We start from the raw sequence: 14,048 nt of genomic DNA on the forward strand, positions 1-14,048 counted from the left end.
AAAGGGGTTACCTTTAGGACAAGAAACTTTTGTTCTTTTGTAACTAGAGAAGAAAACTTAGATGCATGTAGAACGGTAGTTCTCAACTTTTCCTATGATATTTTATCCTCCCAAATAGTTATAAAATCCAGGTAGAAAGTGAACAAGTCCTAAACTAAAAACATTAGTCTGGGGGTATAAAAGAAGGAATGGACCAAGGAGATAGTAAAAGATAGAATTTGATGATCAAGTGAATGAGTGTTGGAAATATTAAATAAATAGGAAGAGTTCATCTTGGCACTCTATTCTTGCCCTGAAGACCGCAAGTCTTCCAATAGATGCTCATGTTTAAACTCAGTGGTATGGAATGCAAGGACATTTGTAAAACCCTCCCTCTCCATTTTCCCTCTTATCCTCCTTTATGCCTAAGTTCTATGCTCCAGTTATTCATAAATTTGTTGCTCTTCCTTGGATATATCATGTTGTACCATGGTTTATTGTGTACGTTTAAATCACCTATGATTCTTTTCTTATTCAGCCAAAGTTAAGAGCTCTCACTTTCTAGTAGTCAATCACCTCTAGTACTTATTTTTTAATTGTTCATTATAATGTCTTATAAGATATAATTATAATTTCTTTTTCATTCATTCCTGCTTGTAGATATGCTCTCCTGATTTATTTAATTTGGGCATCTATCCCCAATACTTAATAAAAAATAGCCACTCAGTAAAATTGTTTCTTGAGCAAGTGAATAAATAGATGAAGGCTAAATAGACACTGTAAAAAGTGCTTTCATAGCATTCCAGGAAGGGCAAAGTCTTTCATTTGGTCTAAGTCAAAATCCTTAATGGACAAAAATGGAAGTCAAAGTACATGGAATACATTTTTCAGGTCATATAGTACATTTGTGGTAAAGCAAGAATACAAACTCAGCTCTCCTGCTTTCCAGATTGTTTCTCAGACTAGTAGATCATACTACTCTCTATGTGTTCTCCCTTGCTGTAGTTGACAACCTTTTGAAATACCTTCTCTTATACCGCCAGGTTCTAGGATATTCCCAGAATAATAATATATCTCAGAGGATGCTTCGGATCTCTGAGATCAGTCTAAGTTTAGAACAAAAGAAACTTTTGCCATTTTGATAGACATGAAACAATTTTCTTGGATGGAGCTGTGTTTATATTTATATCCCAAGTTCCCAGAAAACGCAATCCCATTTATGATACTTCTACTCCTTATTGAGCTTTTACTATGTGCTGAGCACTAGAATTATCCCTTTAAAAGGACCTCATTCATGTACTCTGCAATAGGTCACCCCTGAAAAACAGTTAGAAGTTTATTTTGTTGCAGCTATTTGATTTCTATAATAGAACAATTCTTCATGTTAGGATCAAACCCACTATTCTGGAAATATTAATTTCACCTATTTCATTTTGGTCACATAATGATATTAATCTAAACATAGGCAAACAAAGGGCTGGCTATTGATACAGACTGATAGATGATTTCTAGCATCCATCAACATAGGTTTTATTATTTTTTTTTAATTTATTTTATTTTTTTTAAATTTTTATTTATTTATGATAGGAACACAGTGAGAGAGAGAGGCAGAGACACAGGCAGAGGGAGAAGCAGGCTCCATGCACCGGGAGCCCGACGTGGGATTCGATCCCGGGTCTCCAGGATCGCGCCCTGGGCCAAAGGCAGGCGCCAAACCGCTGCGCCACCCAGGGATCCCATCAACATAGGTTTTAAACAAAAATTTATTGATTATTGAATCAGTCAGGATTTTTTGGTTTCTTTTTTTAAAGGTTTTGTTTATGTATTCATGAGAGACAGAGAGAGAGAGAGAGAGAGAGAGAGAGAGAGAGGCAGAGACATAGGCAGAGGGAGAAGCAGGCTCCATGCAGGCAGCCTGATGGGGGACTCCATCTCAGGACTCCAGGATCACGCCCTGAGCTGAAGGCAGACACTCAACTGCTGAGCAACCCAGGAGTCCCAGGATTCTTTTGTTTAAATCGATAGAATCCAATTCTAGTCACTTAAGAAAAAATAATGTCATTGTAAGGTTTGTTGCTTCTCAGAGAAAAAAAGATAAGTCAAAGAAGAATGAGAGCTTAGCAACCATGATGACTCCAGGAGTAGGGAGATGGGGTAGTGGGTGGTAATAATTGGCTCCTGAGTCAATTGCCACTGTAATAAATCATGTCCATCCATTCTCTATCCTGGAATCACTTTGCTCATTATTCATATTCCTGGAAGAAAACGTTGTTTTGGTGTAGTTTGGGCCATATGCCCACAGGAGAGAACAAGGCTCTTTGATTGATAGTCTCAACAGCCCTCCCTAAAATAAGAAACCAATAATTTCTCAAAGTAAATATTGAGGTGCAGTTATCACACCAAGGGATATGGATATTGTCTAGGCACAAACAACTGTGGTGATAATGATACTGATAATGAGATTACTTGATAAACTTTCAAAGTAACAGGTAACTATTCCTCCTGCTAATGGAACCCTGTCTATTTGGCTTCTTAAGTAAAATGACTTTATTACAGAGTTCACTCATTCTACTCAAACATTTTGGGCAGCCAACCAGTATCTTCTAATAATTACTTATCCTCTAATTACAGAGAAAGGTTAAACCTTAGATTCACAGGAAATTCATACATTGTGTGTTAAGGAGGAGCAAATATTCAACAAAGATGACATCAAAGTGAGGAAATTTCAAATTCCCCAAAGATAATGTAATAGAATCTATAATCTGTAATTCTAGACAAGTAGAAAGTACTTGGTAAAGTAATATCATAGGGAAATAGTAGGAAATATTCATTGCTGTGGGCAAAGAATTTTTCAGAAAATAAGTAGCTGATTAACCCAATTTTTCAAGAGGAAAAAAAAGTCAAATAGTTATTATTTAGAAATAAAAAGACTAGATTTAATTGTAGGAGCCCTAGAGTTAGACTACCTGAGGCTGAAAACCATCTACCCAGTTCCATCAGTCTGACTCCTGGCAGGTTCCTGAGTCTCTTCATGTCGTTATAAAACAAAACAAATTCCTTTATAAAGAGTTTTGAGGATTGAAAAAGATAGTATATGTAGAACATTTTTAGAAGAGAACTTACCACAAAAGTGCTCAATAAATGATAGTTTTTAGCTATATTTTACACATCTGACTCAAGTTTACCAGACTTGGTACTGCTTCTATCTTAGAGCGTGGTGAGCATAAGAGCACGTACTCTACTACAGAAAGTGATTGCTGACTGAACAGGACACATTTTCAGGTCTCACACTCCAAGTAGGTTTTCATGAATCTCAATTTCTCTCTCTCTCTCTCTTTCCCTCTCTCATCTATTTCTATCTCCATCTCTATAAGCTGACGTATAACGACTGTATATCTACAACTTTATTATTAAAAGTCTAATATCCATGTTGTTTTGATGTTTCTGTAGGCATTTCTCTTTCCATTTTCAAGGTAGACCTATGGCCTGATAAATAGGATACTAGAAAGATTGTAACATTTTTTTTTTTTAGAATAACAAAAAATATTTTACTGAAACAGAAGATTTACAGAAGTTTCCAGACAAGCCATACAAAATGGTCGGTCACAAGCTTTTTCTTGAAGGAAGGATTCTACACTTGACAGGAAAGTCACAATGTTATTAGTGAGGGCTGTGATGTTTGTTTAATATTCCCATTTTGGTTCAATCGAGCTTGTCCATCTACAGAGTCTAAATAAAGTTAGACTTGGCTAGAGAGCATATTCTAAAGAACTGGTTAGCTGCTTTCAACCAATGCAATTGGATCACCATAAAAAGCAGGAAAGGAGCCCATAAAATTAAAATTAAAGCTACCTCTCCCCCTCAAAAAAAATAATAAAGAAAAACACCACACCCCTGCAGCTAACCCTGACAACTACTTTCATTCACAGTGCTTTATACTTAAACCATGATGAGGGAAATGAATAAAAGCAGAGAGGAGCCACCGCTTTTAAACATTTCACAACAATCCAGATGGTACTTCTAGCCTCTTCTCATGCTTTACAACAGCCAATCAGGACAAGACATAGATTTACTAACGTGCATTTAATCACCAAAGGACTGAAGATATCTGGGATTCTGTACTGTTTCTAAGACTGTGTCCATTAAGTGCAAACCAAAAAAGAAGTCTTGGCAGAACAGGGGAAGTGATGCACACTTGATGATCAGATCGATTTTAAATATTATTATAATATTTAAATATTATAATATTTATATAATTCTATATAAACCTTAGATTCACAGGAAATTCATACATTGTGTGTTAAGGAGGAGCAAATGTTCAACAAAGATGACATCAAAGTGAGGAAATTTCAAATTCCTGCCCTTTTTATATAGAAAAGGAAATTCTATATAAATCTAATAATATAGCCTAGTCCATGCTCTAGCTGTTTCTATGGCTTGGGCTTCGTTGGTCTTCCACTGCTCCGCTACATCATTTGCTAATGGATCATCTGGATTGGGAGCACTTAACAAAGCCTGGATCGATAGCAGAACTGTGCGGATCTGCAGTGCTGGGGACCACTTACCTTCCAAAATATCTAAACATATTCTTCCCAACGTGTCTACATTAGGATGATAAATTTTGGTCATGAAACGTACTTTAGGGGTTGCCATCGGGTATTCTTCTAGAAGGAATGGTTTAAGTTTAAAAATCCCTTCCTTAAAGGGGGAATCCTGGGGGCGGGTAATGACCACATGAAAATAATGGGCGTTGCTCTCATCTGGTTCTGCCAGCAAATGCTGGGTTTCCTTGATAATCCTGTGGGGCAGCCGGGCCATCTTGTCAGGTCCTGAGTTAGGCCTCTGGTCTTGACTCTGGCTCCTCTCGCCTCACACATGAGTGCAAAAGATTGTAACATTAATCTCCACTTAGAAAGTTATGTTTACTGTACTCATTAAGTCAATGTTCTGAAACTTTAAAAGGCATTTTCCAAAAAAAGCCCTCCTTACTTTATACCTGGAAATTCTTACTTTTGTACGTATAATTGCATATATATGTAAGGCTTTCCCCCTTGGCTCCAGCCTTCCGCCTATATCCCAGCCCCAATACTCTCTGAATAGCCCCTTTCTACCTGGTCCCACAATGTTAGGCACTTTTTACTTGTCTTTTAACAGACCCCCTCACATTGTTTTATAATGAATTTCACAGACCTTTCTCCTCTGCCGGATTAAACTCCTTGGAGATTGATATCATGGCATATCCATTTTCTTATCTCAGCTCCTCACATCAAGCCTGGCACATGGTAGAAATTCAACCAAGATTTGTTACATTAACACATAAATGAAAACTTTAGCAAAATAAGCAGCATTTCGAGACAAAAGTCCCTATTTTCCACCAGGAACTGCGGAGGTGATGTCTATCTTCATTCTTCCAGTCTTTCTTTGCTCCTTAAATTGCACTCCTACTTTTGGAAGAACACTGTACCTTTCAAAGCAATGCATCTCATTCTTCGTTAAAGGAATTGGCTCAGGTTCTGTGAAAATTTCATTGCCCTATATAAATGTTTTAGGGACTTAGAAACAAAAAGATCCAGGCCTATGAAAAGTGTAATGAGTCCCAGTATGGCCATTTGTGATGGGGATTTAACTGCTTTGTTTGTGAGCTTCAGCTAAGGAAACAGATTACCTTCATCATGTGGTAATACCCCAGAGTCGATCTAAACTCTGCTCCAGTATGGAAAGGCATCCTGGGGATGCTAGCAAACACTCTAAAGCTTAATCCTGTAAACCTGTCAGCTGGGGGAACAACAACAAAAAATTATTGCTGGTGCCAAACTTCCATTCAACACTCTTCCTTATACAGGACTTAAAACTAGCCAATAAATCATCATGGATGCATTTCAAAATTGAAATCCCATTTCCATAATAAATGAAATACTTGCATGGAAAATATTGCCTACCAAATGTCTAAGAATCTAGGGAATAGCTGAGATATAATTAAAGAAAATATTTTTAAAGAACATAACTCCTTAGATTAAATTGTTTTAGTGTTGCAAATGTCAGAACATTATTTAATTAATGTTACTTTGTCACCCAAACTTTTGGGGGTATCTTAATATTTCCCATAAATTTTCACTTTACTTGTTTTTGGAATCTGTCCCTGATAAGTGGTATTATTTGTCTATAAGCTTTAGAATTATGATATATTTAAATATGATTTAATATTATATTAATAAATATTACCTTATAATATTTATACTAGTAATAAATATAAATAAATATTATATTAATAAATATAATTTAAGTGTTTGGTAAATATATTTCTCCCCTATCTCCACTACAACATACAATACTACTACCTTGTAAAGACAGTAACCCAGTGTATATTAAGAAAGAAAATGCATATGATTTTCCTGTGTAAAATATAGGCCAAATATCAACTATGAGAGAAAATATTAAAATTTTTTCTTTCAAATTTATTCAACAAATGTTTCCTAAAAGATTTTCCTTGAAGCAATTTAAATTTTTTTTGTATTATTCTCAGTGGTTATAAACCTAATTAGCTTTATATGCTTCACATTTATTTGCATTTGAAATAAATTTAATCTTTTCTTAGCATAATTTTTTGAAATCAAAATATAAACTAAAAAGGTGTGAGTTTGATTAGTGGAACAAGAACAATAAAAAGTAATCATCATGATGAGATGTTAATTGGTACCTGGGTGATTCTATTCATAGTAACAATGGGAAATAATATCTGTGTCCTTTGCTGTTCAACAACACTTTGCCATGTAATTTATTATAATACCAATTAAATGGCATATATATTTTTTAATAGCAGAGGAGTACATGAACAGAATAAAAAGCCTGCTTTTTTCTTGAACAGGGAGGCAGTGTTTATTTTGCCAAAATTTTCTCATCTTAAATTTTGAAGAAATGAGAAAGATTTGAGGATTTATATTTCTCAAAATTCCTGGTTTGGTCTATTGGCATTTAGAGATTGACCCATTTTCTGAATAAGGTGCACATAAATCCAGGTGTACATTAACTTTGTCATAGAAATTATTTAAGTGATTATAGCATGGAACATTATTTTAGATATGGATGTTGAGAAGGAATCTTGATTTGTTACTTTGTGTGTCAATATAGGTAGTAAATACTTTTAGCCGTATCAAATTTATCTAAAAGTAAAACAGAATTGGCCATTAGCTAGTGATTTGTATTTCTATATAGCAAATATAGGCAATTTCAGTGTGGATAGAGAATGAAAATATTTCCAGTCAGAATTATTCAATTTTACTGCCTGTATAATTACAATTCTCCAGGTAACATTCAATTTTAAATGTTTTTTAATGATTTTATAAACTCTGCCTTAAATCTATTAAGAATACATGGAGAAACTGTATTAGAAATAAATAAATGTACCTAAGAAGCAATTCAGTAAAAGATACTGTTTATTTTGTCTAAATAGTAATTGCAATTATAATTTGGGTCCCCCATTCATGTATTTATTTACAAAAATAAATAACATGATGTTGCTAACTTTATATTTTATAGCAGTGTTAGGTCATTGATAATAATATGATATAACAGCTACCATTTACTGAATATTTTTGTTTCAGGCACTAGGATAAGCACTGAAGTACATTATCATATTTTACTCTCCTCCAAAATCCAAAAAAGCAGTCGTTATCCCCAATTTATAGATGACAAAGCTTCAGCTTCAGCTACGTGACGTGTCCAAGTTTTCATAGTTAATTTGTGCGGGAAGTGGGATTTCAGTAAAGGCCATTGTGTTGCCAATACTTATATTCTTTATAAAAATAATTTAAAAAATTAAAGTTGAAGTTACATCCCATTTTTATGAATAAACATAAAAGTCAGAAAATATGGGCCTGAATAAAGGAAACTACTGTTAAAAATTTAGTGCTTTTCTTTACACATATAAATACATATAAACAGGAATGCCTGGGTGGCTCAGCTGTTGAGCCTCTGCCTTCAGCCCAGGGCCTGATCCTGGAGACCCGATCGAGTCCCACGTCGAGCCCCCTGCATGGAGCCTGCTTCTCCCCCTGCCTGTGTCTCTGCCTCTCTCTCTGTGTCTCTCATGAATAAATAAGTAAAATCTTTAAAAAAATACGTATAAACATATTTTTACTAAACTAGGTCATGTGGTACTTTTGATTTTGTCTTGTTTCTACTAAAGAATTTTTATTATCTTTTATTGAAAGCACTTTTAAATTGCTTTGTTCTTTCTCTTTGGCAAAACGGTAAAATATTGCATTGATGTATCATGATTATACTAGTACTTAATTCATTGACACTTATGTTCCTTTCATGTTTTCCCTTCTACAAATATTAATCATGTGTGTGTGTACGCCTATGTGAGTATCTGCCAGAAATTTTTACTAGTGGTAAAACTGGATAAAGGAGTTATACATGCATTTACAATTTTGATAAACTTCGAAATTACACTCCAAAATGATTAAACAAATTAACTTGCTCTCCAGAAGTTTTAAAAAGTGTTTTTCTTGTACATGCTTTCCAATACTCTCTTTAATCTTGTCAAAAGTGAAGAATGATTGTCTGAAATCTGGTATTGTAAATTTCTAATAATTTCCTAATACAGTTATTGTTTATTTTAGTTTCTCTATTTCCTTTCTGTATTGCTTAAGCTAAGTTATTTATATTTGGTTTTTTAAATTTTTATTTATTTATGATAGTCACAGAGAGAGAGAGAGAGAGAGAGAGAGGCAGAGACACAGGCAGAGGGAGAAGCAGGCTCCATGCACCGGGAGCCCTACGTGGGACTCGATCCCGGGTCTCCAGGATCGCGCCCTGGGCCAAAGGCAGGCGCTAAACCGCTGCACCACCCAGGGATCCCTAAGTTATTTATATTTGTAATTTCAACTGAGTTTGATTTACAAATGTTATTTCTGTTTAGATATTAGTCCTTTGCTTTTTATATGTATTGCAAACATTCAAAGAATTTTCCCTTCGTAGGTAGCATTTTTTTTCTCTATGTAGACATTTTGGGTAGTCAAACTTGTCTTAATTTCAATTTAACTTTGTTATAAGTTCTGTAGTCTGTGATAAAACTTAGAATGGCCTTATCGAGTCTAAAATTATAGGTAAGATTTACCCCTTTTTTCCTCTGATAATTTTATGGTTTCATTTTTTTAAACAATTTATTCATCTGGATTTTAGCAAGCTGTAAGCAGTAGAGTTGTTCCTCAGTTTTATTTTTTTTTAAAAAAGGCTAGTCAGTTGCCCCAACACTGTAGATTCAATAGTTCATCTAGTTACACTGATTTAAAATGTCACTTTTACCATTTTCAATGCCCCTGTATGAACTTTGAATTGCTTTTATTTTGTATTGAGATATAATTGGCATGTAACATTATATTAGTTTCAGATATAGAACATAATGATTCAATATTTCTCTATGTTGTAAAATGATCATCACAATGTCTAGTTAATAGCCATTACCAGAGTTACAATTTTTTCTTGTGATGAGAACTTTTAAGATTTACTCTACTAGCAACTTCCAAATATGCAAAAGAATATCACTAACTATAGTCATCATGCTGTATATTGTGTATTCCTGACTTACTTATTTTGCAGCTGGAAAAACTTATTTCATTCATTCCCCACTGCCTGCCTCTGCCAATCATTCTATTCTTTATTTTAAACTTCCTTGATCTGCTTGAATATCTGTATGCAAAGACAACTTTAAAAATAGTTTCATGGGGAGCCGGGGTAGCTCAATCGGTTAGACATCTGTCTTAGGCTCAGGTCATGGTCCCAGGGTCCCAGGATCAAGCCTCACATCAGGCTCCCTGCTCAGCAGGGAACCTGCTTCTCCCTCTCCCTCGGCCTGATGCTCTGCCTGCTTTCTCTCTCTCTCTCTAAATCTCTGTCATATAAATAAATAAAATATTTATAAAAATATATTTATAAATATTTATAAAAATAGTTACATAATTAAACAATTTGATATGAGTACTGAGTACTCTGAAGTGGGCATGAACAATTAGAAAAGATACCAGTCTTCAAACGAAACAAAAACACAGGCTCAAAGGGGTACATGCACCCAAACTATGGAAAGAGCCCAAGTGTCCATTGACTGATAAATGGATAAAGAAGATGTGATATATATATATATATATATATATATATATATTGATATTCCATAGTGGAATATACTCAGCCATCAAAAAGAATGAAATCTTGCCATTTGCAATGATGTGGATGGAGCTAGTGTGTATCATCCTAAGTGAAGTAAGTCAGAGAAAGACAAATGCTATATAATTTTACTCATATGTGGAACTTAGGAAACAAAACAGATGAACATATTGGAATAGGGTAAAAAAAAAGGGGAGGGAAGCAAACCGTAAGAAATTCTTAATGATAGAGAACTGAGAGTTGTTGGAGGAAGGTGGGTGGGGGATGGGCTAAATGAGTGGTGGGTATTAAGGAGGGCACTGGTTATGATGAGCACTGGATGTTATATGTAAGTGATGAATCATTAAATTTTCCTCCTGAAACCAATATTACATTTTATGTTAACTAAATGGAATTTAAATAAAAATTTAGGAGAAAAAAATTCAATCTGATAAAAAAAAATACCAGCCATCTCTAACTGCTCAAGATATATGGATGCATCTTTCTTGAACCATTTGCTAATCAGTAAAACACTATGAGGATAATTTGCTTTAAACACAATGCACCTCCTCAAATGATTTTTTTTGTTAAAACTATAATTTAAATATAATGATAGGTGCATTGCACTAACAAATGATATAAGGTTGTGGTTCTCAGTGAGGGTTGGAAAGAAGCACCTCCTGCCCATGCCCTATGCATTGTTGCCCTCATTCTCCTCCCCCAGGGAAGGAGCTCTAAGCCAATCTTGAGTACATGATTAGTTTTAAAAAGTATATTCAAATTAATAGGAGATGTTTCTTTACATCAAGACCATTTACAAATTGGCAGCATAATAGAAGTCAATGAAGGTGAGACTCTGATCCATTATTCAGATTTTATAGAACTAATATGCTTCTGTCAAGCAAACCATATGAACTGTTCGCCTTCAAATTAAAGATAACAATGTACCTTGCTACCTTTGAAAATTATCCTTGCATTGATTTTGATACTGATTTGTTAAAAGTCCAGATAACAGTGATTGAGGGTACGAGATTTTTATTCTTACGCAAAGAAGACCTGACTTTAAACATTTGAAAATTTTTAATTTAATTTAATATTTCTTCCTCACCAAGGAGAACAACTCCTTAGCTAAAAACTTACAAAAATGTCTGTCCTCTGTTCCATCTGCTCATGGGCCTTTTGTTAGTTCTCCAAGTTCTATGAGTCCATCTCATACTCTACCTTCAAAGAAGCACTGTATTTTCAAACAGAAGAGGGGGAAAAAATTAATCTTCTTTTCTAAAGATGCAGCTTTAGTAAAAGGAATAGAAGTAAACCTATCATTAGGCAAATATCTATTATTTCTTCTTGGAATGTGTTCTACCATAGATTTGTCTGTCCTTTTATAGCCAACTGTGTGGTAATACTATTGTGTGAGCCTCTAGGAAAAGGATCAAGTGTCCAGTGGCTTGCATCGAGCTCAAGATCTAGAGTCAACCCAAATGAAAGGAGCCCTTGCCACACATCTAGTGCCTAATTCTCCAGAATTCGATTAAGGACGTGAGGCTAACGTCCATGTGTAGTGAAATGTAGCATTTATTGGCCTATCCTTTTGTATATCTCCCTCCAGAATCATTGGAGGGCAGCAAGAGCCAACTTGAGGGCTTGGAGATAGAGTAAACTCAACTATGTATCTAATACATTGCCCTTTCCTTGATAATAGTATCCAGTTTTGTTTTGTTTTGTTTTGTTGGTTTTTTTTATTGGGGCACCATCCCTTCCCAAGATCAGCTTTTGTGCTTTGGGTAAACTGCACTTCATCTTGGACCACATAGGCATAGGCGTGCGGTTTAGACTTGGAAGAAAGAATCTGCCTACTATTTTGATGGACATGAATGTATAGAATGTGGGGGAAACATGAGTTTGGAGTTACCCAAGATCATCTCGTGGAGGCTAGATACAAAGCCAGAGGAATAATTCAACAAATCAAGACAAATGAGGTCCTAGGAGTTTAGCTGAATTTGGGAATCAACCCATACATAAAGCCACCTAGAGTTAAACTTTCCTAATGAATAAACATTACTTTCTAATTCTATTTGAATGGGAATTCGTGTTCTTTTAAAGACTCCTAACTAATATAGGAGGTAAAGCTTATTGCCAAATATATTGCTATTTCTTATTAGCAATAAGAAAGTGCATTATTTCTAGACTAGAAATGTGCATTATTTCTTATTGTCCACCTAATATTTTCATGGGTCAGGGATACTTTAGCTATTTCTCATCCCATGCTATTTTATGATGAATTCAGTACGTATTGGGACCACATCATTTATGTTAATTTTGTGGAATTTTGAGAGTGCAATAGACTAAAATTGTGACTTTTTACTCAAAGCCATTTCTAGGTTTGATGAACATAACATTTATAATGTCATGCGAATGCTGTATTAATTAATTAATTAATGCTCTATTAAATGTCCATTCCCTGTTCATCTGGGAATGATTGTGTCTTCTCATTAGAGCCTCTGTCTCTGTTCTTTCTCTTCTCAGTTTTTAGACGTTTTCAATCTATGTGCCTCAATGACAGGAGAAATCTGGTGACTTTCCTAGGTTACTATCTCAACTTAATTTTAGGTAGAAAGTGAGAAAAACTCCTTCCCTTGAAGTTAGAGGTATAGATGTGCATTAGGATCTGGTCATTATTTAACATAACATGAGAGATGGAAGATGGAAATAAAATGGAGGCCACATATTTATTGCTGTGGCAGTTGGCAAGCAACAGAGTGCAGATATGAGTATTTGAGAAGGAAGCAGTGGCCTGACTTTACATTCTGCATCTACGGTTCAGTATGATATACACCGAAGAAGTTCAGCAATAGCATCAGCAATGGCTCTTTGGCTGCTCAAATGTCCTGACTTTTGGTCTTCTAGTACCTCCAAACAAATTGGTAAGCACCCAGTCCTCCGTATTAAACACTTTTTTTTTTAATTGACCTTCCACGGTATTTTTTTAAACATAGGCAAACTTTCTAAGTATAAAACATAAAAATGTACACAGATTTATATATTATATATCTGGGGATACTATAATCATAAAATATTATAACACAGCCACAAATGGTTTTATTTTCTAGACAAAATTCTGAATCACTTATTGAGAGATAGTCTTAATTATAAGTGACTATTATTACCAGAATGCAATCAAGTAAGTTATTCTATTATTCATAAATTCATTTGTTCATGGAATCTATTTAATCTGGAAAATGGATTAAGTCAAAAGTACCAATGTTTTTGGCAAGGAAGAGCTTTATAATATGGAAAACTTGCCTCCCTCAAGCTATATTTTCTTTAATTTTCTTTGTAAAATATCACAGCAGATCGCTGGAATCCAAGAAGTTCTGGCAAATGATCCACATGATACTTGGATCTTTGTACTGTGAATAACACTGAATCTTGAGGGCAGGGAGTATGTTTTATTTAACCTATATCTGCCAATGTATAAGTTGGTTTGACATAAGCATGCTGTGGCAGGCTGAATAATAACCCTCCGTAGGTATCTACTCCCTAATCCCTGGAATTTATGAATGCTACCTTATATACAAAAGAGATTTTGCAGATGTGATTTAGTCCTTGTATTACTTTGCTAAGGCTGCTATAACAAAGTATCACAAACTGGGTGGCTTAAAAACCAGAAATTTACTTTTTCACAGCTCTGGGATCTAAAAGTCCAAGATCAAGGCATGGACAGGGTTGTTTTCTTGTGAAGGCTGTCCCAGGCCTCTCCCCTAGCTTGTTTGCTGGCTATCTTAGGTCTTCCTTGACCAATGAAAGTGTCACCCTTACCACTGCCTTCACCTCTACATGTGTTCTCCCTGTATGCCTGGTATTTGTCTCTACATCCAAATTTCTCCTTTTTATAAGGACATCAGTCATATTGAATTAGGGCTCAG

At 35.0% G+C, this 14,048-nt stretch overlaps 1 protein-coding gene across 1 annotated transcript; it reads right to left on the minus strand.

The window, feature by feature from the left end:
• Positions 1–4,374: 4,374 nt before the first annotated feature.
• LOC121478692 (ubiquitin-conjugating enzyme E2 N-like) lies at positions 4,375–4,797 on the minus strand. The gene has a single exon (XM_041733893.1). The coding sequence runs from the start codon at positions 4,795–4,797 to the stop codon at positions 4,375–4,377; it is 423 nt and encodes a 140-aa protein (XP_041589827.1).
• Between the last annotated feature and the right edge of the window lie 9,251 nt (positions 4,798–14,048).

Source organism: Vulpes lagopus, chromosome 19, assembly GCF_018345385.1.
Source record: "Vulpes lagopus strain Blue_001 chromosome 19, ASM1834538v1, whole genome shotgun sequence".
In the NCBI taxonomy this organism is placed as follows: domain Eukaryota; kingdom Metazoa; phylum Chordata; class Mammalia; order Carnivora; family Canidae; genus Vulpes; species Vulpes lagopus.

What these genes read in the sequence shown, in the direction of transcription:
- LOC121478692 (XM_041733893.1), bottom strand. Translation starts at nt 4,797, where the DNA reads ATGGCCCGGCTGCCCCACAGGATTATCAAGGAAACCCAGCATTTGCTG.